Source organism: Colobus angolensis, unplaced genomic scaffold (assembly GCF_000951035.1).
Source record: "Colobus angolensis palliatus isolate OR3802 unplaced genomic scaffold, Cang.pa_1.0 Scaffold19, whole genome shotgun sequence".
Lineage (NCBI taxonomy): Eukaryota > Metazoa > Chordata > Mammalia > Primates > Cercopithecidae > Colobus > Colobus angolensis.
The window spans coordinates 4,701,215-4,726,312 of record NW_012115043.1 but is presented as its reverse complement, the minus strand read 5'-3'; the positions used below and the strand labels follow the sequence as shown (position 1 = coordinate 4,726,312).

At 43.2% G+C, this 25,098-nt stretch overlaps 3 protein-coding genes across 8 annotated transcripts in view; 1 reads left to right on the top strand and 2 right to left on the bottom strand.

Moving 5' to 3' along the window:
• The window catches only part of SNAPC5 (small nuclear RNA activating complex, polypeptide 5, 19kDa), an 8,755-nt gene extending 3,701 nt beyond the window's left edge, over window positions 1-5,054 (bottom strand). Inside the window, exons 1-3 of one of the 3 annotated variants that reach the window (XR_001001573.1) lie at window positions 4,881-5,054; window positions 2,576-2,665; window positions 1,517-1,795 (exon numbers count right to left, since the gene is read on the bottom strand). Coding sequence is in view for 2 of the 3 variants with exons in the window: in XM_011940363.1 (XP_011795753.1) it covers window positions 1,676-1,795; window positions 2,576-2,665; window positions 4,881-4,970 (300 nt within the window). In the remaining variant the exon portion in view is untranslated. Of the gene's footprint in view, window positions 1-1,060; window positions 1,796-2,575; window positions 2,666-4,880 lie in introns of those variants that run through there. The other 2 variants (XM_011940363.1, XM_011940362.1) reach the window with 2 other exon arrangements.
• Window positions 5,055-6,497: 1,443 nt separating this feature from the next.
• RPL4 (ribosomal protein L4) lies at window positions 6,498-21,254 on the bottom strand. The gene is made up of 10 exons (XM_011940364.1): window positions 21,250-21,254; window positions 11,253-11,296; window positions 10,116-10,287; window positions 9,819-9,925; window positions 9,375-9,513; window positions 8,556-8,680; window positions 8,143-8,272; window positions 7,716-7,872; window positions 7,065-7,148; window positions 6,498-6,953 (listed from the first exon to the last, which is right to left on the bottom strand). Exons 2-10 carry the CDS (start codon window positions 11,253-11,255, stop codon window positions 6,587-6,589), a joined length of 1,284 nt encoding a protein of 427 aa, XP_011795754.1. The 5' UTR covers window positions 11,256-11,296; window positions 21,250-21,254; the 3' UTR covers window positions 6,498-6,586.
• Window positions 11,430-25,098, top strand: part of ZWILCH (zwilch kinetochore protein) — a 46,846-nt gene continuing 33,177 nt past the window's right edge. Inside the window, exons 1-4 of one of the 4 annotated variants that reach the window (XM_011940365.1) lie at window positions 11,430-11,856; window positions 15,282-15,333; window positions 20,665-20,760; window positions 22,535-22,653. In XM_011940365.1, coding sequence (XP_011795755.1) covers window positions 11,804-11,856; window positions 15,282-15,333; window positions 20,665-20,760; window positions 22,535-22,653 — 320 coding nt within the window. In that variant the 5' untranslated portion in view covers window positions 11,430-11,803. Of the gene's footprint in view, window positions 11,857-15,187; window positions 15,334-20,664; window positions 20,761-22,534; window positions 22,654-25,098 lie in introns of all 4 variants that reach the window. The other 3 variants (XM_011940366.1, XM_011940368.1, XM_011940367.1) reach the window with 3 other exon arrangements.

Below are 25,098 nucleotides of genomic sequence, written 5' to 3'. Positions count from 1 at the left end.
GCCTCCCGAGTAGCTGGGACTACAGGCGCCCGCCACCTCGCCCGGTTAGTTTTTTGTATTTTTTAGTAGAGACGGGGTTTCACTGTGTTAGCCAGCATGGTCTCGATCCCCTGACCTCGTGATCCACCCGTCTCGGCCTCCCAAAGTGCTGGGATTACAGGCTTGAGCCACCGCGCCCGGCCAGAGCTGGAATTCATAGTCAACCTTTCCAACTTTGCAAACCCATGCTCGTATTTTAAATTAGACCCCCAAAATGTATGTACCTTGATGCTTTTTGTTCCCAATCTATCTTCCCGTTGTGTGTTCTAAGGAACATGCTCATTTAAACTTCTGGCAGTTTCCTCTAAGAGCAGCTCAAAATAACTTCAATGAAATGTGGATCAACAAAAAAAGGTATTCTTTGCTTTCTTTGGGAACTGCTGCATAAGTTCTGCTTGACATGAGTCTTTCTGTTTTGTTTGGCTTTTACTGTTGCTTGAGCAGGGGAAATTAATTTTATAAAATTAAGCAACGACTTATTTCACAGTATAGTAGTTAGTGGAAAAGGGACAGTATGCAGAAATGAACCTCAACTTCAAATATGAAGTAACAACTCTTATTCTATAACTGTCATCTGTTACAAAAATCCAGTCTTCCAGCCTGGCGTAGTGGCTCACGCCTGTAATCCTAGCACTTTTGGAGGTTGAGGCGGGCGGAAAACCTGATGTTGGGAGTTCGAGAGCAGCCTGACCACACGGAGAAACTCTGTCTCTACTAAAAATACAAAATTAGCCAGGCATGGTGATGCGTGCCTGTAATCCCAGCTACTCAGGAGGCTGAGGCAGGAGAATCACTTGAACCCAGAAGGGGGAGGTTGCAGTGAGCTGAGATCACACCATTGCACTCCAGCCTGGGCAACAAGAGTGAAACTGTCTCAAACAAATAAAAAAATCCAGTCTTCCAAGCATGGCACATCTCTCTTAAGGGCTAGAAATGGATTTCAGACCATCCTGTTGTATCTTTTCCTCAGAGAAGGAACTGCTGCTTCTCTCTGTCACGATCTAGAAACCAGCAGGCTCCATGATGGCTATTTATAATTTATTTATAAAAACATTTTACCAGTGAGTGATGTCTCAAGTGAGAGGTGATAACAGCTAAACAAAGCAGTTTATAGCATGCAATATTTCAATGCCTCTGAGAGGTAGCAAGCTTGTGCTCTCAGATGGCCCTCAGTCCTTCCCCTTGTCATCTTTCTGCCCTAGACTGTGGGCTAACTGCTTACAAGGATTCAGCGGCATGCAAACAGCCTTTAATTGGTTTTCTTCAAAGAGGCATTGTTGACTGGAAAGACTGGCTTGTATTTAAACTCTGCTCTTTTTGCAAATGCCAGACTTTCTCAACAGTATTTCAAAGGAAATTGTTTTGAACAGTTAACTGAATCTGACCAGATTATAGACAGCACCACCCATATTGCTCAATGCCAAGACACAGCATCTTTGATTTTCTGTATGTCATAACATTCTGAAGCTTGAGTTACTGATGGAGCCATTTTTGCAACTACACATCCTCCTTATAGTTCTTGCTTTCCTTTCAAGCAGATCACAGGGCCCAGGGCAAGATGAGTTCCTTGAGAAGAAGTAGCCTGAGACTTAGAAATGCAATTTGTATAACTGACCAGCCTGGCTTTCCCCCTTCTTTAGGAATCTGATTCTTCTTCCTCTTCTTCCTCCTCCTCCTCTTCCGTCACATGACTCTTTGTGCTCAACTCCAGGGTCGTTTGGTTGATTGATGCTTCATTGTCTACATGCACCAACATCTGTATTGGCCAAGGGCATCACAGATTAGTAGGAAAGATGCTGGCCTCAAAACAGCAAATTCTTAAAAATGATTTAAAATCAGATCAATTGCATATCTATCCCCAGTACTTATGACTAAGAGGTATGGCCACTTTCCTTTTATACCCCCACCTCCATTACCAAAATGGGGCAAAGGTAAATGCCCCAGATTCACTAGAATGTTACCTCATTTACAAACATTATTACAGAAAGCTCCATAAGATTTGTGCCAACTTACATGTGCTGCTGTATCATGGTTTTAAATGTCTTAACACACAAAATCTGGGAGAACCCAAATATTGTGTACTTAGAAATATGATTTTGCTGACTGACTTGAGGGCATTTGGTAAGAGATGAGTACGAGGAGGACTGGAACTCATCTTTTAGCACTGTGCTTTGTACTTGGAGCCACACTCTTGAATCCCAAGGTTACTTATTCACAAAAAACCAAGAGTTTTGACATATCCCTACAAAAATCTCCACTCTCCCCTGGGTTCATCTGAGTAACTAGACAGAATGGATGACGAGGAGGATGGAGGTAAAACATTAGTAACTACTTAATAAATTAATTAGTGTATAACCAGCTGGTAGGAAGGTGGGTAATGTAGAGTTGCCACCTTATTAAACCAGAAAATTCTTATCAGCACTTTCCAGAGCCCTTTGGGCTAGGTAATGTGATTTACAACAGTTCACCACCCAAGCAGCATGGGAGCAGAGCAGACTTTGCATTCTCTCCTAGGCCTGCACTTGATTAAGCTTACATCATGTGACTGTTCAGGTACAGTGTGAGAAGACAGCATCTCATCCCCTCTTCTAGAACTGATCATTGATTGGAGGGCTAATTCTTCAACCTAGAAAAGAAGAGTTGAGGACACTTTTCCTTAATATTTCACTGGATGTGGTTAAACTGCTGGGCACACCATGAAAGGTTTGCATCAAGAGAAGGAATGAAAACTATCTCTGTGTTGCTCTAGAGGGAAAGTTGGAGGCTCTTAGGTTTTCTCTCTTTTAAGGAGATGAGTAAAGAAAGACTCCAGCACTTTTCCCCTGGGCTGAACAGGTGTTTTGGCTGAGTCATGGCTTCCACTTCCCCAGACCTAGCAACTCAAAGTACAAGTGTGTCATTAAAACAGCCAAGTGTCATCTGATTCCTCAGAGAGATTCCCTGGACCTGAGGCTGTCAAATCAGTAATGAGAAGGTGAAGGAAAGAATAGAAAACAGAGGTGTCTGCTGAAGCATAAGGAAATCTGGGCTTTGGAGGTGGTCATCGATATACTCATTAGGTACTGGGTACTGTGGGAATACAGGGACACAAATAAGTGGAGGGCATTATGACTTCCCTAAGGAGGCCAGGTGCAGTGGCTCATGCCTGTAATCCCAGCACTTTGGGAGGCCGAGGTGGGCGGATCATGAGGTCAGGAGATCAAGAACATCCTGGCTAACACTGTGAAACCCCGTCTCTACTAAAAATACAGCTTCCCCAAGGAAAAATCCTTATGATTTTGATATGTCATAGGTGTACTTTTCATTTTACAAAGGGCTTTGGTAATCCTCACCTCATATGGACTTAAAGTTTCTGAAAAAGGGCCAAGCCCAGTGGCTCACACCTGTAATCCCAGCACTTAGGGAGCTGGAGGTGGGTGATCACCTGAGGTCAGGAGTTCGAGTACACCCTGGCCAACATGGTGAAACCCAGTCTCTACTAAATACAAAAAATTAGCCCGGCATGGTGGTGCATGCCTGTCATCCCAGCTACTTGGGAGGCTGAGGCAGAATCCCTTGAACCCGGGAGGTGGAGGTTGCAGTGAGCCAAGATCGCACCATTGCACTCTAGCCTGAGCAACAACAGTGAAACTCTGTCTCCAAAAAAATAAATAAATAAATAAATATTCTGAAAAGGATGCTGAGCAGGGATTAGCATAATAACCTCCCCAGGACTTTTTTTTTTTTTTTTTTTAAAGGCAGGGTCTCCTCGTATAGTGCATGCTGGAGTAGAGTGGCACAATCTGGACTCTCTGCAGCTTGACCTCCTGGGCTCTGGCTATCCTCCCACCTCAGTTTCCCAAGTAGCTGGACTACAGGCACACACCATCACGCTCAGCTAATTAAAATTTTTTTTTTTGTAAGGCCGGCCATGGTGGCTCAAGTCTGTAATCTCAGCACTTTGGAAGGCCGAGGCTGGCTGATCGCTTGAGCTCAGGAGTTCGAAACCAGCCTGAGCAACATGGCGAAACCCCGTCTCTACCAAAAATACAAAAATTAGCCGGGCATGGTGGTGCACGCCTGTAATCCTAGCTACTTGGGAAGGTGAAGCACCAGACTCGCTTGAACCCAGAAGGTGGAAGTTGCAGTGAGCTGAGATCGTGTCACTGCATTCCAGCCTGGGCGACAGAGTGAGGCCCTGTCTCAATTTTTTGTAGAGACGAGGTCTCACTATATACCCAGGGCTGAGGGGCTGCATTAAGCACAGGCGTGGGAAGTGGCCCACGTGGGCCTAAATCCCGACTCCTCAAGGCCATGGCGTCTGGAAGCTCCAAACGTTAGGACAAGTCTCTTTTCCCAGGGCCTCAGTGTCTTCCTTGGTAGCATGGGAGGATCTGGGAGTTCCTTCTGGCTTGGCAAAACTAGAGCCATTTCAAGCGCCAAGGCAAACTAGAAAACAGCAGCACACGAGGAAGGGGTCGGTGGCCAGAGGGGTCTAAGCGAGTCTTCGGGAGGGAGCACTTCCACAGAGTGCTATCTGAGGGCCATTAACATTTACAGGAAGCAGCAGGTAGGACTGCACTTGCCAAACACACATCCCTGGGCCTCACCCTAAACTTGCGAGGTCAAATTTCTGAGAGGTGGGGCCTAAGAAGCGCACAGCAAACTCCCCAGGTGATTCAGATACCTGTTTGTTTGTAAACCTGTAAATTGGCGCCACCACAGATAGTGAGTAGGGGAGAACTGACCGCAGCAGGTGGTCACCGCAGAGGCCGAGGTTGGGGGGTTTGCACCGCAGAGGCCCAAGCTGGGGGGTCGCTCGGGAGGAATGGAGGAGGAGCGGGAGAGGGCCGCGGGGTCACCTTGAGGCGGTTCAGCTGGTCGTGCAAGGCTGCCTTCAACCGCAGCAGCGTCTCCTCCTCCTTGCGCAGTTCCTGAAGCCGGCTCAGCATGTTTCCTGGTCACATAGCCGACCTCCGCGCTGCCGTCGGCCCGGCGCTCGGTGATGACGCCATCGCCACCGACTCCCGGAAACCGAGCGGGGAGACAGGACTGCCCGCCACATTGGGGAAAGGCGAGGGATGCGCCCCCTTCCGGCGCCCGCCGTAACCTGGCCACTCCGCCGGCGACGAGCTGCAGGAAGGGTGCCTGTGTCAAACAAAACACCTTGATTCATGAGTAATGATCAGGATTTCGAAATTAGATCCATGGAGCGGCAAAGAACCTGAAGAAATCTTGGGTTTGGCCATCCTTTAATCCGATAGGCCATTTCCACACCAAGTGGTCAAACTCCGTTTCAAATAACCGGGTGAACAGCACTTCCAATGTGGTGTTCCAGCAAGTGGCTATCTTTAACCCCACAAAACCTGCAGATATATTTGAAGGCAGGTACCAAATCAATAGCACATGAACTCTACTGTGTTAAGAGGGTCTGCAGGGTAGGACTCACAGTGGACTTTAAAGGGGGTAAGGCTGCACAAAATAGAGAACTAAAGAGCATGAAAACAAAGCCGTGCTAACAAATGATGTGCTTAAGAACTGAGATTTGGCCCTGGAAATGGGGAAGGTAACAGATCACCTTAGCTATGAACTTTGAGAATGTCTGACAGTTTGAGACTGTCACAGGGAAGCTGAGTTTAACAATCCAGATGCAAAACAAGACTTTGACACAGGACAAGAGGTTAATTCTAGGGTAGTATTTGCAGTTTAGCTTTATGGGTTAAAAAACCAAAAAAGCCCCTTGTATCTGGATGCATTTCATGGGTATTTCTTTTGGACACACTTGGTTAACATAATCACCAAGACACACATGAAGTCCTGAAAAATGCTTCTGGTACTTTTGGGGCAGTCTCCCTCTGACGCCCAGGCTGGAGGACCATGGTACAATCTTGGTTCATTGCAACCTCCACCTCCCAGGTTCAAGTGATTCTCCTGCCTCAGCCTCCCCAGTAACTGGGGTTACAGACGTGTACCACGACCAGCTGTTTTTTATTTTCAGTACAGATGGAATTTCATCATGTTGGCCAGGCTGGTCTTGAACTCATGGCCTCAAGTGCTTTGCCCACCTTTGGGTGGGCAGTGTTGGGATTACAGGTGAGGCCTTCTGGCACTTTTTCAAACCATGGGTGAAAATATTCAACTCTATTGTCATAGCTGGTTAAAAAGACCACTTTTCAAAAGGTAATCAATTTTACTGCAGTACCAAAAAAATTGTGTTCTCCAATTGTGCCCTCTTGTGGTACAGAATTTAACCTATTTTCCACCTGGTGGGGAGCTAAACTTGAACAGCCTCTGCGCTTCTCACCAAGTCCTGTTACACTTACTTTTAAGCCACATTATTTAAAAAATCATAATTTTTTCATCATTCCCCTTCCATTGAACTCCATGGACTCAGTATAAAATGGAACAGTCTAAATTATGGCCAACAAAATGTCACTTTAAAAAAATTATAACCAAGCTTTACAGAACACACCAAGCCATGTTTCTCACTGCCTGTATAATCAGGTATTTATTCAAGAGAATCTGTCCAAAATGATGTGACCCTTATGGAATGATCAAATTTAAGAGTTTATGCAGCAGGCTTCTTTTCCTCTGTACTAGGTTTCTTTTCTGCAGGCTTCTTTTCAGGGGCTGGTTTCTTGGCAGCTGCTGCCTTTTTTCCCACCAGAGCCTTCTTCTGCTTCTTAACACCAACAGCAGCCTTCTTTCCTTTCTTACCTACCACAGGCTTCTTGCCTGCAACCGCCGCCTTCTCATCTGATTTGGCTTCTAGCGCTGCTGCTGCAGCAGCTGCCTTATCCACCCGGAGCTTATGATTCCTGGCCTGGCGAAGAATGGTATTCCGGCGCATGGTCTTTGCATATGGGTTTAGCTTCAACATGATTCTCAGGTTTTTCAGTGGGTTCTTCTTTAGGACTCTGCGATGAATCTTCTTGCTATAAAAAGGCAGACACTGGATCAACACTTAACTTTATACACATACAAATTTTTGAAACAACCAATAGTATAGGGTTAGGGCAAGAATTACACTCTAAGTGTCACTTTACCGTGGTGCTCGAAGGGCTCTTTGGATCTCTGGGCTTTTCAAGATTCTGCTAAGATCTGTATTAATCATCTTGTGCATGGGAAGACTGAAAGGGAAAGATTGACATGTACGTGTAAAAGTAATCAACCAAAGAACATGAAGCTCAACTGAAGCTTTATTTTTAACCACTATGCTCTCCAAAATATCTATTACACTATCGCTTCGTCCGGGTGCAGTGGCTCAGCCCTATAATCCCAGCACTTGAGGCCGAGGCGGGTGGATCACCTGAGGTCAGGAGTTCGAGACCAGCCTGGCCAACATGGTGAAACCCTAACTCAACAAAAATATAAAATTAGCCGGGTGTGGTGTAGTCCTGTAGTCCCAGGTACTCGGGAGGCTGAGACAGAAGAATCCGGGAGGTGGAGGCTGCAGTAAGCAGTAAGCCGAGATCACACCACTACACTCCAGCGTGGGAGAGCGCGAACAAGACTCTTGTCTCAAAAACCAAACCAACAAAAACCAAAAACACGGACCAAGTGAGTTCCATTTTGGCATATTGTTGCTGCACATAAGGGCAAATGGGAACAAAATTATCTAGAAAACATGTAAGCCAATTCTGAATGTTAATATCCACAATATAAACATCTGTGCTTAGTATATGAAAGATACTTACTTGTAGTTACTCTTGAGGGAAGCGGCTTTACGCCAAGTGCCATACAATTCATCCAACTTCCGGAAAGCACTCTCAGTCCAAATGCAGAAACGTCCCACATGCCCACCAGGAGCAAGCTTCAAAATGTTCAGTTTGCTTACATTAAGCAGAGTAATTCCTTTTAAAGGAAAAGAAACATTAGGGAGCCTATATTTCAACAAAAGAAACACAAATCATCTTTATGGCTTAAGAGCTACAGAAGGTACCTGAGAACTTATTAATTATGAAGTTTCAACCATCAATGGTGCAACTCTTTCAGCCACAAATCAGAACTTCCACAAAATCATGTGTTTCAGAAACACGGACCACGAAGTGGAATCTCATCATAACAAAAGCTGAGTAGACTTGCAGACTATACCTAGTCAATATATGTAAGCAGTTTAATTACCAGGTATGTTTCTGAAAGCCTTGATGATGCCATTATCCTCATTATAGATGATGCACGGCCCCCTGCGCTGGATACGGCGACGGTTTCTCATTTTGCCTTTGCCAGCTCTCATTCGCTGAGAGGCATAGACCTACAAAGTGAGCAGTTTTAGTATTTTGATTAAGATACAATTTCTGCAATAGATCTTCAGAGTCTTAATTCCATTTTACAGATGATTAAACTGGGCACAATAACTCGCCAAGGTTACACAGAGCCTTAAATGGCAGTTAGGATTTAAACCCAAGTCATCAGGCTCTGAGGTTCTTGTTCTCTCACACATTAAGGCTTACCCATACCACCCTTATCTTCTGAAATTCAAAGTGACAAATTGTGAACAAGGGGTATGTAACTGTAAATGTGTTCATTAAACCGACCTTTTTGATATCATTCCAGGCTTTAAGTTTCTTAAGGAGCAAAACAGCTTCCTTGGTCTTCTTGTAGCCTTCAACTTTATCTTCCACTACCAAAGGAAGTTCAGGAACTTCCTCAATACGATGACCTAACAAAAACCAATTTAACACTTACTTGGTTATCCTGAACCTTTTGGGAAATAAAAAAAAAAAATCAAACATTTTATACAACCAATAAAAGCAAAATGGCATTCAATTTGCCAAGTCAGAATTTCCACAAATATCATGTGTTTCAGAAACACGGACCAATTAAGTGGAATCTCATCATTTTGACAGTTAAATAAAAATGCGGTGGGGAACACAATAGGCAAGTTTAAGTAGACAGTCTTCTAAGGATATACTAAACCACTACTTGAATAGTTAGTTCCCCAGTTAAACTAGTATTTGCTGATGATTGGTCAGATTTAAGTAGTCAGACCTAATATTTAGTAAAGGATTAAGATTTAATCAGACACTTCAGGATGAAAAGAATGTGCAATTTTAACAAAGATTCATGTGAAAGAAAAGTGGGGCATTTTGTATCACTCTGATACAAAGTATTTTTTATTAAAATTTTTTAAACTGGTATGTAACATGTATTTCTGGAGTACATTTGATAACTGAATGCCCTCATTTGTCAACTGGAATATCCATTAACTAAAACATTTTATGCTAAAAACATTCAAATTATTCTCTTCTAGCCATCTTGAAATGGGTTACTGTGAATAATCACCACCCTAATCATCAAACAGTAGGTGTCTTATTTCTTCTATCAAACTCTTTTACAATACAACTGTTACAAACCTTTAGACATGACCAGTGCTGGTAGGGCTGAGGCAGCCAGGGCAGAACAGATGGCATATCGTTTTTGGGTTGTGTTCACTCTACGATGCCAACGGCGCCAGGTTTTGGTTGGTGCAAACATTCGGCCTCCACGACACATCTATTTTTCCAGTCAAGAATCACATTTCTCAAATTTTAGAAATTAAAATAAGGTTATTTCTTGCTCAGTAAAAATTTTCGTCAACCTTCTGTACCAGCTTACTGACAGCAGGCAACTGTCGCTGAGAACAGAGTAAGACGCAAATTACGACATCATTGCAAGCAAAATAACCCCATAAAAATGAAGCCCCTTTCTTCAAGACAGAAAAGGTAGTATTTTTACACTGTACTATCATCAATAAACCAGACCCAGTCTGCTAAATTCTATCAGAGCTGATCAGTCTTAGTTAGTGAAACAAAGGATACGTTTCCAAAAGCACCCTGGCCAGAGCGGTGAGTCCCACCACCTCGAACTCTGGGAATTCGAGCCACAGCTCTGCCAGTACCCCAAGACTCAGCACTGGTCTGATGACCTAAAATTGAGAAATAAAAACTTTAGCTGTTTCATAATAAATACCAACCTATGATTATTACGCATGGTAGCAAACAGCATCAGAACATCCAAGAAAATCATGTGGTTCAGAAACACGGACCAATGAAGTGGAATTTCATCACTACTGTAAAGCAGTCCCTAAAATATCTGCAGAAGGTATAAATCCATACCTGCTAATTCACTGACAGCGTAGGGCTGTCTGTTGTTTTTGCGCAAGTTGGTGTGAACAAAGTTCACAATATCTGGTCGAATAGGAGCCTTGAATACAGCAGGCAAAGTGACATTTTTGCCAGATGACTCCCCCTTTTCGGAGTACACCGATATCAGTGGGCGAGCACATGCCTGAAGAAAAAGGAATGCATTATTTTTATTGACAAGTAATGTTGGAAGCAAACTCTTCTCCTATGCCAACAATACCATTAAATACTCAATTGCAGAAGAGACTGGTATGGCGGGGCAAACAACGCTTACACCAAAATAGCAGTAAATGACTAGAACCCTTACAAGCTCAAAATCTACTGCACATTTTTATTTTCAAAGAGAATTGTTTATTGTAAAACTTTCAAAGCAAGCCTTATAAAGCACAATAGCTAAATCAAAACCATATTGCAAGGTTTGGAGATGCTGTTTAATGCCAATTAATCAGCAAATCCTGTCTACCCAGGCTCTACTCATCCCAACTTCCATCCCATCCCTGTCCCACTCACCCTCACCCTCTACTAAACACGTTTCCAAAGCTCACCAGTAGAAAGACTGGGTGATACTACTTTTTGTTTAAACCTCCAAAGGCTTCCCATCTATGAGTAAAATCAAAATCCTGAGGCTGACCTACACAACACTACGTAGCATATACGGACGCTATTTGCGGAAAAGCAGTACACATGTAACACTGGTCTTATTACGAGTTGACTAAGAATTCAGAGATTTTGATGACACCGAACAGAACAATTTTTAAGTGAAGAGAACCAGAAAGCTTTTAATAGAGATAATTCCTAGGCTAGGCAGAGACGAACATTCAGAAAAAAACTAAATAGGCAAGTATTCTAAGAAAAGGTCCCACTGCTCCTGAGAACGACCCATTGCTTTCCACTACTGCTTCCCGGCGCGTCCTGTGCTGGGAACCCCACGTTGCCTTTAAGATGGCTGCCGTATCGCCGCACACCCCAGTTTCACACCAGAAAAAGACTTCTTTGGTCCTCATCTCCTTCTCCTCGCTCTATCTCCTACAGATTCTATGTTCCAAACCCCAAATCCTTCTTTACTGGCCCCGAGATACGGAAAGGCCAGCGAAAACGATTTCCACTCACCATGGCGGAGAGAGGACACAACCACGTTCCTCTCACCCCAGATGCTGCTACAGGAAAAGGAAGTGCTTACTCCTTCCGCTGTATATATCACCTTCCGCTTGACCGCCCCACCTTGCCCCGCCTTAGAACCAAGACGGATACACAAAATATCTCTCTACCACACTACAAAAATAAAAACGAGAGTGTTATTTCTTTATTTGTGGGAAATTACGGTATCTATTTTCTTCCAAAGCTAATAATAATTCTTAGAAAATAGGGACTCCTTTTCGCGGAATAATCCATAAGGGGCGAGGCCAACTCTCGCGAGTCAGGGTATGTTCTCCCCAACCACCACGCTTATGTTAATTATTGCAGACGGAAATTGAAGACTATTGACACAGTAAATAGCTCTGGGTGGCTATTTGAAACAAAAGTTTAACTTTGCGGACAAATGGGACTTATGGTGGGGGGTCAAAGTAGTCCCGGCGGGGCGGGGCCATGACTTCTGCTGTCGCCCGCCCGGCGCGCAGTTCAGTTTTGCGGTTCCGGTCCCGCTCTCACATTGGGTCGGGATGTGGGAGCGACTGAATTGCGCGGCTGAGGAGTTTTATTCTCGTCTCCTTCAGTGAGTCTAGTCTCTTCTTTTGGCTGGGGTCCTGGGACGGCACTTCTTTCCCTGGGTATCTGGATCCCCGCCCTAAGTCTCTTGCCACTCTTTGGGGATCAGCGCCTTGCCAGCTTTCCTGGGGTCCAAGAGTTGGGGAGAGGCCGGCTCTCAGCTCCAGTGTGGAGTTGACCGTGTGGAAGCTTGCTTGTCTCAGGAGAAAAAGTGTACGTCATCAGACGTGGAAGGTGGCAAGTGTTCCAAGAGGCGATTTATTCTTTCTGCTGATGGACACACTTGCCGTAAGTAGAGGCACCACCCGGGATACGGAAAACTAGGTGTTGGCGTCCTTCCGCTATTTAAAGCCTTGTTGACTTCTAAGAGTGAAATGTCGTGGTTAGTCTGTTAATCTTTATAATTCGAGGTAGTTGCCACCTGAGCTGCAATTGTGATGCTACCTGATTGGTGTGTTGCGTTTTGAAACCACCTTTATTTTAACTGTGCTCCAAGACTTCATTTTATTTTTATGGTGAAGTACTCCTACCAAGGGGATTCCATCAAGTTCTGCCTTCTATGTAAAAATATAACCCATAGTTCTCAAATTTAGCATGCATCAGAATCACCGGGGGATTGTCAAAACACACATTGCTGGGCCCCCCCCTCCAGGGTTTCTGATTTAATAGGTCTGAGATGGGGCGAAATAATTTGCCCTCCTGACAAATGCTAGGTGTAACGGATATGGCTGGCTGGGCATCACACTTTGAGAACCACTGTGTAATCTAGCCCATGATTTCCTAAATGTTATAATTTCTCATTGTTTATCTTCATTGCTTTTTTTCCTGCTTACAAAAGTAGTCTTGCTTGTAAACGTTTTGAATAGAAAGAGCACTAGCTTTTAAAAAAAAACTGGCATGTCTTGGCCATCTTTCATTGTGACACCTTATAGATCTATCTCATTGTTTTTAACTGCTATAGAGCATTTCATTCTATGGCTGTTTCATCTTTATTTAAGATAAGGCCGGGTGCGATGGTTCGCGCCTGTAATCCCAGCACTTTGGGAGGCCGAGGTGGGCGGATCACTTGTCAGGAGTTCTAGACCAGCCTGGCCAACATGGCGAGACCCCATCTCTATTAAAAATATAAAAATTAGCCAGGCATGGTGGCGAGCACCTGTAATCCCAGCTACTTGGGAGAATTGCTTGAACTTGGGAGGCAGAGGTTGCAGTGAGCCGAGATCATGCCACTGCACTCCAGCCTGGGCAACAGAGCAAGACTGTCTCAAAAAAACAAAAACAAAAACAAAAAACCATAAAAATTTCCTATTAACTAGGCATGGTGGTGCATACTTGTAATCCTAGCTACTCTGGAGGCTGAAGCAGGGGGATTGCTTGAGCCCAGGAATTGGAGACCAGCCTGGGCAGCATAGTGAGAACCCATCTCGAAAAATAAATAAATAAGTTCTCTATTGATACAACTTTACCTAGACCCTCCCTTTTTTTTTTTTTTTTTTTGAGACGGAATCTCGCTGTGTTGCCAGGCTGGAGTGCAGTGGCGCGATTTTGGCTCACTGCAACCTCTACCTCCTGGGCTCAAGTGATTCTCCTGCCTCAGCCTCCCGAGTAGCTGGGACTACAGGTGCGTGCCACCACGCCTAGCTGATTTTTGTATTTTTAGTAGAGATGAGGTTTCACCATGTTGGCCAGGATGGTCTCGGTCTCTTTACCTCGTGATCCGCCTACCTCAGCCTCCCAAAGTGCTGGGATTACAGGCATGAGCCATCGTGCCCCACCTATTTAAACCCTTTATACTTCACATAGAAAGTATAACACTGTTCGCCCCACCCCGCGACTGGGAATTTTCACATGGGACCTCAGATCAATACCTGCAAAGCTGAATTAATCCTTTCCTCCAAGCAGACATTCTACTTCTGAATTCTGTCTCTGAAGAGTTCTAATTCCAAAACCCCACCCTGCCTTATCTAGTGGATCCTCTTATTCTCCCTCCATCCATGCTGTTTTCATTCAGGCCATTCTCAGTTCTCTGAAGTGCTGCAAGTTTTTCACAGCCATTTTCCTGGACTCCAAGTTATTACCCTCCACGTTACTGTCAGATCTTTCCCATTTAAAGTCATGTAGTGAGTTCCTCTTGGCTTTCAGGATAAGTTTTAAGCCCTATAGCTAAATTTCTACCATAGCTTCCTATGCTTGCCTCTCTAAGCACTTATCACCATGGAACTGTGGTTTACTTGTTGGAATCCATTTAGGACTATGAACCAGGGACTGTGCTTTTGTTTGATATTCTCAGCATCTAGCAGGAGTGACTGGCCTCTATTACACATGCTTGAGACATTATTGCAAGACTGATTAAATACACGGTGAAACCCCATCTCTACAAAAACAAAATTAGCCAGGCGTGGTGGCAGGCTCCTGTAGTCCCAGCTACTAGGGAGGCTGAGGCAGGAGAATGGCGTGAACCCAGGAGGCGGAGCTTGCAGTGAACCCAGATCGCACCACTGCACTCCAACTCCAGCCTGAGCCACAGAGCGAGACTCCATCTCAAAAAAAAAAAAGACTGATGTAACATTGCTGAGTTATAAGACATAAACATCTGTAAGGATAAATCACAGTCTTTCACAATATGGCAAAAGTGAATTAGTCATAGGCCTAGCTCTTCTGTTTCTGTTTCAGGAAGTCATATAGTATTAGATCAAATATAGATATAAATGGTTTCTTGAAACAGTTCTGAAATATAGATATAAATGGTTTCTTGAACAGATTCCTTTTCAGTGTAGATCAGGCTGGTGTGCATTTTGGTACGTTAATGGATTACAGTTTAAGTGCTTTAGATTCACTATTTTAAAACTTTCTTGAATTAAAGGATAATAATTAAATGATATCCTAGAGTTTCATGCTTACATTTTGAAAAGGAAATGTTCAACATAATCAAATCTACTAACTTTGAGTAACAAGTTATAAGAATGGAGGACAGATGCTTCCATTTTAGCCCTAGAAATCTAAGGCCCAGGACCCTTAAGTAACTTCTCTGTGGTGACCTACTGATTCTGTAACAGATCAGAATCCAATCAGTTTTACTTTGAAAGGTCATGTGGCAAGTTACATTTTAATTTTAACTGGTGATGTGTTTGAAAAGAGAGTAGAGGTAGGCAACCCAATTTCCTGCTGCCTCTGAGAATCAGTTGTACTCAATTGAGGGCAACAGTCTATTCATCTCTATCACAGGTTTCTTTTTTGTTTCTCTTTTCTTAATCTAATGCTTCTTTTCTGCTTTTTTTCTCTCTCCCCAACTACATCTTAGGGCTGCTGTAAGTATGTGCTTTTTGCCTTTCCCATAGGTGTCCTGCAGAGATAAAGTGATGACTGACCCCTGAGTGTGATAGCAGGAGAGATAATGTAGTTCTATTTTTCACATGTGGTTCTGCATTTCAGGGCATTTAATGAAGAAAAGAAAGGAGTCCATAAAGACCCATTTCTCTATGAGGTATGAACAATTTGGTTTTTAAACACAACTATAATCCTAAAATTACCTGGTTTTATTTTCATTTTTATTTTGAGACGGAGCCTCGCTCTGTCACCCAGGCTGGAGTGCAGTGGCATGATCTTGGCTCACTGCAACCTCTACCTCCCAGGTTCAAGAAACTCTCCTGTCTCAGCCTCCTGAGTAGGTGGGACCACAGACACAGGCCACCACAACTGGCTCATTATTGTATTTTTAGTAGAGACAGGGTTTCACCACATTGGTCAGGCCAGGCTGGTCTCCAACTCTCAACCTCAGGTGATCTACCCGCCTTGGCCTCCCAAAGTGCTGGGCTTACAGGCATGAGTCACCACGCCTGGCCAGTTCTCTGTTTTTAAAAGTCAGGTTTATTGAAGTTAATTTACATACAGTAAATTTTATCCTTTTAGGGTACTGTTCTATGACTTTTTTTTTTTTTTGAGACGAAGTCTTGCTGTGTCTCGACCAGGCTGGAGTGCAGTGGTGCGATCTCAGTTCACTGCACCCTCTGCTCCCGGGTTCAAGCAGTTCTCCTGTCTCAGCCTCCTGAGTAGCTGGACTACAGGCGTGCGCCACCACACCTGGCTAATTTTGTATTTTTAGTAGAGACGGTTTTACCATGTTGGCCAGGCTGGTCTCCAACTCCTGACCTCAAACAATCCACCTGCCTTGGCCTCCCAAAGTGCTGGGATTACAGGCATGAGCCACCACACCCGGCCTGTTCTGTGACTTCTGATAAATTATTTGGTCATCATCCTGTAATCAAGGTGTAGAATATTTCTGTCATCTCCAAAAATGTTCTTTTGTCCCTTTACAGTCAGCCCTTTCCCGTCCCTTAGTTCCTAGCAAAAATTGATCTAGTTTTTGTCTCTGTAGTTTTACTTTTTTCAGAATGTCCTATAAATAAAATCATACGGCCTTTGATTCTGGCTTCTTTCAATTAGTATAATGCATTTAAGATTCACCTATGTTGTTGTGTGTATCAGCAGTTCCTTCTATTTCTGAGTAGTATTCCACTGTATGGATGTACCATAGTTTGGTTATCCATTCACCAGTTGAAAGACATTGGGTTGTTTCCAGTTTTTGATGATTACAAAAGCTGCTATAAACATTCATGTATTTATTTAGCATCTAATATGTGCTAAGTGTTTCATAAGTAAACTCTCCATAGTTGGGGAGATAAAACCTATGTCCATGAAATAATTAGCAAACTAAAATGAAGTATACGTTAACAGACAAGCTGCGGGGAAATACTCATGAATGAGAAGCTGTACTATCTATATTTATCTATGTGTGTGTGTCGCTATATATACATATATATACACACACACACATATATGTATATATAATGATATATAACTCTTAAAAATCAATGAGAAAGATGGCCAGGCATGATGGCTTATGCCTGTAATTGTAGCACTTTGGGAGGCTGAGGTGGGTGGATCACCTGAGGTCAGGAGTTTGATACCAGCCTGGCTGTCATGGTGAAACCCCGGCTCTACTAAAAAACACAAAAGTTAGCTGGGCATGGTGGCATGTGCCTGTAGTCCCAGCTACTCGGGAGGCTGAGGCAGGAGAATCACTTGAACCTGGGAGACAGACGTTGCAGTGAGCCAAGATTAAGCCATTGTACTCCAGCCTGGGCGACAGAGTGAGACTCTGTCTCAAAAAATAATAAATAAAACAAAATAGCAAGACTATCTCAAAAAAATAAAAATCAATGAGAAAGACAAAAACTATAAAAGAAGAATAGGCAAAGGACATGAGTAAGTAATCAAGAAAGAAACATACAAATAGAGTTACCCTTCACTGTGAATTCTCACTAACCAAACTCAAGAATCAGATATATCTACGTAAACTCATTTATCCCTTCCTGCCTGAATTTTTGTTGCTTGATAACTGGATTAGTTTCCTAGAGCTGCTGTAGCAAAATACTGCAAATTAGGCAGCTTCAAACACAAAAATGTATTCTCTCCCAGTTCTGGAGACTAAAATTCTGAAATTAAGGTGTCAGCAGGGCCATGCTCTGTCTGAATTCTCTAAGAAAGAATCTTTTCTTACCTCTTTCTAGCTTCTGATGATTTCCAGCAAACTTGGGTATTGCTTGGTTTGTAAACACATTACTCCAATCTCTGCTTCTGTAACACGTTGTACTCCCCCTGTGTGTCTATGCCTCTAACTCTCTTTCCTTTTAAGTATACCAGTCATTGGATTTAGGGCTTGCCCTAAACCGAATTAATCCTCATCTTGATTACATTTGCCAAGATTTTATTTCCAAGTAAAGTCACATGTATAGGAACTGGAGGTTAGATCCTCAAGATACCATTTTGGGGGACACAATTCAACCCACAATAGTACCTGAAACTCGGTAGAGTAGAACGTAGTAGATTAGAATAACACAGTATCTTTGGCTCTCTGTGCTTGGTTTCTTCATGCTTTAGTATCCAGACTAAGAAGCCAAATGGATTCAAATAATGAGAGATATTTATGATTAATAAGCATATTAGAAACTGCTGTTTACCTTGGCCAAGTGTGGTGGCTCACACCTGTAATCCTAGCACATTGGGAGGCTGAGGTGGGAAGATTGCTTGAGCTGAGGAGTTTGAGACCAGCCTGGGCAATATGGTGAGACCTTGTCTCTACAAAAAGCAAAAAAATTAGCTGGGTGTGGTGTCACGCACCTATAGTCCCAGCTACTACTACTAGGAGGCTGAGGTGGGAGGATCACTTGAGCCTGGGAGGTTAAGGCTGCAATCAGCCAAGATCGTGCCGCTGCACTCCAGTCAGGTGACACAGCGAGACCCTGTCTTCAAAAAAAAAAAAGATAAAAAGAAACTGTTCACCGTCATTATTGATCAAACAAATGACAAAACAGCAGTAAGATCTTATGTTTTGCTGTGAGATGGTAAAAATAAACAATGAAAATGCTTTTTTTCTTTCTTTTTTTTTTTTTTTTTTTGAGATGGAGTCACTCTGTCATCCAGGCTGGGGTGCAGTGGCATGATCCCAGCTCACTGCACCTCTGCCTCCCAGGTTCAAGTGATTCTCCTGCCTCAGCCTCCCAAGTAGCTGGGATTATAGGCGCCCGCCACCACGCCCTGCTAATTTTGTATTTTTAGTGGAGACAGAGTTTCACCATCTTAGCCAGGCTGGTCTCAAACTCCCCACCTCAGGTGATCCATCTGCCTTGGCCTCCCAAAGTACTGGGATTACAGTCGTGAGCCACTGTGCCCAGCCATGAAAATACTTAATGTGCTGATATAAGTGTTGGAAGTATAAATGTGTAGGTGCAACATTTTGAAAGGCAGTCTGATAGTATTAGTGTGATTTTAGGTATTCATCTTAAGAAAATAATTCAAAAGTGTTCACTTGAATTGATGTCATCAATTGTTTATAATAACAAAAAACTGGAAACTACTAAAGTGTCATACAATATGGAATTAGTTATGTGACAAAGGAGCTGTGGTACTAGACTGCCAAAGAACATTGAATGACATAGACATTTATGATATAAAACTATTAGAATCCAGTTTTTATTAGGCAAAATCCTATCTAGATATCTAAATAGATACATTTCTATTTTTATTATGATGTTTTAAAGAGATGGGATCTTACTCTGTTGCCCAGGCTGAAGTTCAGTAGTGTGATCAAAGTTCAGTGCAACCTCAAACTCCTGGGCTCAAGTGATCCTCACACCTCAGCCTCCCAAGTAACTGGGACTACCAGTGCACCACCATACCTAGCTAATTTTTTTTTCTTTCTTTTCTTTTTTTTAGAGACACAGCCTTGCTGTGTTGTAACTTGTCTCAAATTCCTGGCCTCAAACCATCCTCCCATCTCAGCCTCCTGATTAGCTGGGATTATAGGTGCCACTGTGTCCAGCATACATTTGTATTTAAATAGAGTTATATGCTTGGAAAAGGAATGTGTACCAATCAGGCTAGTCACGGTAATGATTATCTTGGGCAGAATCTCTCTCCATTGCCCAGGCTGGAGTGCAGTGGCACGATATCGACTCACTGCAACCTCCACCTTCTAGATTCAAGCAATTCTCCTGCCTCAGCCTCCCAAGTAGCTGGGATTATAGGCACCCACCACTATGTCCAGCTAATTTTTGCATTTTTATTTATTTATTTTTTCTGATTTTTTAAGCTGGAGTCTCGCTCTGTTGTTCAGGCTGGAGTGCAGTGGCACATTTTGGCCCACTGCAAGCTCCACCTTCCAGGTTCAAGCGATTTCTGCCCCAGACTCCTGAGTAGCTGGGATTACAGGCCCCCACCACCATGCCTGCCTAATATTTTGTAGTCTTAGAGATGGGGTTTCACCAGTTTGGGCAGGCTGGTCTTGAACTCCTGACCTCAAGCAATCCACCCGCCTCAGCCTCCCAATGTTCTGGGATTACAGGTGTGAACCACTGTGCCTGGCCTAATTTTTGTATTTTTAGTAGAGACAGGGTTTCCCCATGTTGGCCAGGCTGGTCTCAAGCTCCTGACCTCAAGTGATCTGCCCGCCTCGGCCTTCCAAAGTGCTAGGATTACATGTGTGAGCTGCTGCACCCAGCCTGTTTTCAAACTTTCGAATAAACTTCCAGTTGGAATGAGAATGTATAAAGTTTTGGCCAGGACAGTGGCTCATGCCTGTAATCCCAGCACTTTGGGAGACTGAGGTGGGAGGATTGCTTGAGGCAAGAATTTTGAGACCAGCCTGGACAATATAGCGAGACGCCATCTGTATGAAAAATAAAATAATTAACCAGGTATGGTGGCACACACCTGAAGGTCCAGCTACTAGGAGGCTGAAGTGGGAGGATTGCTTGAGGCTGTAATGCACTATGCCTGTACCTGTGAATAGCCATTGCACTCCAGCCTGGGCAACATAGTGAGACTCTGTCTCTTTTTTTCTTTTCATTTTTTTTTTTTGAAATGGAGTCTCACTTTGTCTCCCAGGCTGGAATGCAGTAACACGATCTTGGCTCACTATAAGCTCTGCCTCCTGGGTTCACACCATTCTCCTGCCTCAGCCTCCCAAGCAACTGGGACTACAGGCGCCCACCACTAACCTGGCTAATGTTTTGTATTTTTAGTAGAGACGGAGTTTCACCGTGTTAACCAGGATGGTCTCAATCTCCTGACCTCGTGATCCACCTACTTTGGCCTCCCAAAGTGCTGGGATTACAGATGTGAGCCACCGCGCCTGGCCGAGACTCTGTCTCTTAAGGACATTTTCCGTTGACTTGCATAGAACTGGTCTTTATGTGTTTAAATAGTAGAAATATACAAGTGTATATATAACATTGTTTGATACCTGTGTTAACAGGCTGATGTCCAAGTGCAGTTGATCAGCAAAGGCCAACCAAATCCTTTGAAAAATATTCTAAATGAAAATGACCTAGTATTCATAGTGGAAAAAGTGGTAAGTAGTGGTTTGACTTTGTGATTGTTTAATTCTCCATAACCAAATATGGTTTCTTGGGAATAATCTAACATGTACATGTTTTAAAATCAGCATCAGTGAAAATGAGTTCTCATTCTTTTAGGAGTAAGTATAGTGCTGTCCAGTACAAATAAATATGAACCATATATGCAATTTAACATTTTCTAGTAGCCTCATTAAGAAAGAAACAAGTAAAATTATCAATAAATCGATAAAATTGACTTCTTTCTTTTTTTTTTTTGAGACAGAGTCTCGCTCTTGTCACCCAGCCTGGAGTGCAATGGCGCAATCTCAGCTCACTGCAACCTCTGCCTCCCAGGTTCAAGCGATTCTCCTGCCTCAGCCTTCCAAGTAGCTGGGATTACAGGCACCTGCCACCATGGCCGGCTAATTTTGTATTTTTAGTAGAGATGGGGTTTTTCCATGTTGGTCAAGCTGGTATCAAACTCCCGACCGCAGGTGACCCACCTGCCTCGGCCTCCCAAAGTGCTGGGATTACAGGCATGAGCCACAGCACCTGGCCTTTTTTTTTTTTTTTTTAAGATGGAGTCTCTCTCTGTCACCCAGGCTGGAGTGTAGTGGTGTGATCTTAGCTCACTGCAACCTTCACCTCCCGAGTTCAAGCAATTCACCTGCCTCAGCCTCCTGAGTAGCTGGGATTACAGGCACCTGCCACCATGCCCGGTTTTTTTTTTTTTTTTTGTATTTTTAGTAGAGAAAGAGTTTCACCATATTAGGCAGGATGATGTCGATCTCCTGACATCGTAATCTGCCCACCTTGGCCTCCCAAAGTGCTGGGATTATAGGAGTGAGCCACCTCGCGCTGCCACCCTGCCACCTTATTTCTTTTGTTGTTCAGTTCCATGAATTTTAACACATATGTAGATTCTTGCAGTCACCACCACAATCAGGATATGTAACAGTTTCATCTCGCTGAAAAACTCCTTTGTTATTATTGGCAAGCCTGAGCTATTTTGTAAACACACGGATAATTGTACCCACTAACACCAGTCAGAGGTTATTGCCCTAAGAGGAATAGATAAAAAAGACCGTGGGCCTAAGGTTATAGCCCAGAAAGAAGGTCTTCCTGTTTTGAGAGTGAAAAATCCAAGAACATCTGGGTTTCCCTTGTATTTTACCTTTACCTAGTCATTTTGCGCATGTTGGAGCACTTCCTTTTCTACTTTTAAGATAGCCTCGCTCTGTCGCCCAGGCTGGAGTGCAGTGGTACTGTCATGGTTCACTGCAGCCTCCACCTCCCAAGCTTAAGCAATCCTTCCTCCTCAGCCTCCTGATTAACTGGGACCACAGGTGCATGTCACCACCCTGGCTGATTTTTTTTTTTTTTTTTTGGTAGACACAGGTCTCCCTGTGTTGCCCAGGTTTGTCTCGACCTCTTGGGCTTAAGTGATCCTCCTCCTCAGCCTCCCAGAATGCTGGGATTACAGGCATGCGACACCATGTCCTGCTGAGCACTTCCTTTTCTAAAAGCATTGGTTGCTTCCTTTGCCATTAGCAACTAAGGTCAGTATCTTTTTATAGGACAGTGGAAATGCTCCTAATGGCAAGATTTTTTGGTACCACGCTAGTCTGTGGCTATTCTTGCCAAAACCCAATCATTTGTGCTTAAGGGTATAGAAATAAGTACCCTTGTCATATGTTCTGCTTGTCATTATTCTGTAGCATAGTAAAGAGTCGACTGTTATCTTAAGTGCTCTTTTGTCTGGTTAAATAATTAAGAACATTTTTAAAGCCTTTAGAAAAGGAAGAAGCAAGTCATATTGAAGAACTTCAGTCTGAAGAAACTGCCATATCTGATTTCTCTACTGGCGAAAATGTTGGACCACTTGCTTTACCAGTTGGGAAGGCAAGGTAGGTTTTCTCTTAGGCTGAGTAGGGGTGGCGACTAGGATTTAAATGGAAACATTCTTATAAACATTGGGAAAAATAGGCCTCTACCCTTTATATCTTCCTTCATCTCCCCGACCCCCTGATAAGTATACCCAACTAAGGATAGTTCTACTTGAGTATCTTATAGGTATCCCAAATGTGACCAAGAATACTGCAGTCATCTTCCCTTTCTCTACACCTCTATACCAATTTATTGTTGTTGTTTCTCAATTGTTTTCCTTATGTGTAATCTGGTTCCCCTCCAGTCTTTCTTCCTCAAGTGAAAGCCTGACCAAGCTTCTTTCCTACTTAAAATCCTTTAGTGATTCTTCATCGACTTCATGATAAAACCCAAATTCCTTAAGAATGACATATAGGAACCTTCATTGCCTAGCCCCACTGGACCTCCACCAGGGGTGGTACCATACCCAGAGGGAATTGGAAATATAGGGGAGTATTTGGTTTGTCACAGTGACTGAGGGGAGCTACTGGCATTTTGTGAACCTGGGCCGTGGATGGTAAACATCCTGCAATGCATGGGACTCTCCCGCACAGTGAGCAGTTATCTCACCCAAGGTGCCAGTAATGCCCCTGTTAGAAACCTGAGAGCCTCTGGCTACCTCTCCAGCTTCGCTTCCTGCCTCCGCACTGTGTGGCTATGCACAGTTCCCTCTGTCCAGCCTGGTCCAGCCTTCTCCTGCCTCCAAAACCAGAAAGTCCTTGTCTTCCAGATGTTCTGGCGGATATAGTCATGCAAATACTAACAGAATGGTATGAGAATGATAACTACTGTAATAACATTCACAAAATGATTCCTTTATGCTGGTTTTTATTTTCCTCTATGGAAGTTTCTTTTCTTTTCTTTTCTTTTTTTTTTTTTTGATACGGAGTTTTGCTCTTGTTGCCTAAGCTGGGGTGCAATGGTGCGATCTCAGCTCACTACATCCTTTTGCCTCCTGGGTTGAAGTGATTCTCCTGCCTCAGGCTCCCGAGTAGCTGGGATTACAGGCATACACCACATGTCTGGCTAACTTTTTGCATTTTTAGTAGAAATGGGATTTCACCACGTTAGCCAGGCTGGTCTTGAACTCTCACCTCAGGTGGATCCACCTGCCTAGGCCTCCCAAAGTGCTGGGATTATAGATGTTAGCCACCATGCCCAGCCTAGAAGTTTTAAAAGTTTAATCAGCCTTTTCCTTCATAGGTCCTTGATTTCAGTCATATTTGGCCTGTTTTCTCCCTACAACTTTAATGTTATTTATTTGTATTATTTTCTCCAGCCAGTGTTTATGTGGGTTGATTGATGTGCTTATTTCTTTGCTCTCCATTTCTTCTTGCATTTTCCTTCTGGGATTATTTCACCTCTTTTTGGAAATAAAATCCCCTGAAAATTTTTTTCCTGGATGTCTGTTGGTAATCAATTTAGTTTCCATGTCTTTGAAAAATAAAAATGTGGCCGGGCGCGGTGGCTCAAGCCTGTAATCCCAGCACTTTGGGAGGCCGAGACGGGCGGATCACGAGGTCAGGAGATTGAGACCATCCTGGCTAACATAGTGAAACCCCGTCTCTACTAAAAAATACAAAAAACTAGCCGGGCGAGGTGGCGGGCGCCTGTAGTCCCAGCTACTCGGGAGGCTGAGGCAGGAGAATGGCGTAAACCCGGGAGGTGGAGCTTGCAGTGAGCTGAGATCCGGCCACAGCACTCCAGCCTGGGCGACAGAGCGAGACTCCGTCTCAAAAAAAAAAAAAAAAAAAAAAAAAAGAAAAAGAAAAATGTAAGCCACATTTTTTGGTGACTTTCAATTTTGATATACTTTCAAATTTACAGGAAAGTTACAAGAATAGTACATGAACTTCTGTATATCCTTAATCCAGATTCACCAGTTGCTTAGATTTTGCAGCATTTGCTTCTTTTTCTTCTTCCCTTTTTCCTTTTTCTCTCTCTTGTATGTCTTTCTAGATAGATATATGCAAAGCAGTATATTGCTATATATGTATTCATATATAGGTATATATGTATATTGTTACAACTATATATCATTATAACAATATGTTTATAACTATATATTCTTATAACTATAGTGTGTGTGTGTGTGTGTGTATATATATATGGTAATATACACACATACACCATTTTACAAATGAAGTATTGACAATGTAGTGAAGATATGGTACTCTTTTACCCCTAAATACTCCTCTTTGTATTTTCTGTGAACAAATATATTCTTTTACATAACCATGGAACAATGATCAGAATCTGGAAAACTAATATTATTACAATACCATTATCTAATCAGAGCCCATATTCAAATTTTGTTAACTGTCTCACTAATGACTGAGCATCATTTTGTGTTTATTGGCTCCTACTTCTTTCTTTTCTGTTTTTTTTTGAGGCAGAGTCTCACTCCTACTTCTTTCTTTTCTGTT

Bases quoted from the DNA above. Each gene is read 5' to 3' on its own strand.
- RPL4 (XM_011940364.1), bottom strand. The intron at 8,681-9,374 runs GTTTGTAACAGT...GGTTTTTGTTAG, and splicing joins AGCACTGGTCATGTCTAAAG to GTCATCGTATTGAGGAAGTT. The intron at 8,273-8,555 runs GTCGGTTTAATG...CTCACTTTGTAG, and splicing joins CCTGGAATGATATCAAAAAG to GTCTATGCCTCTCAGCGAAT.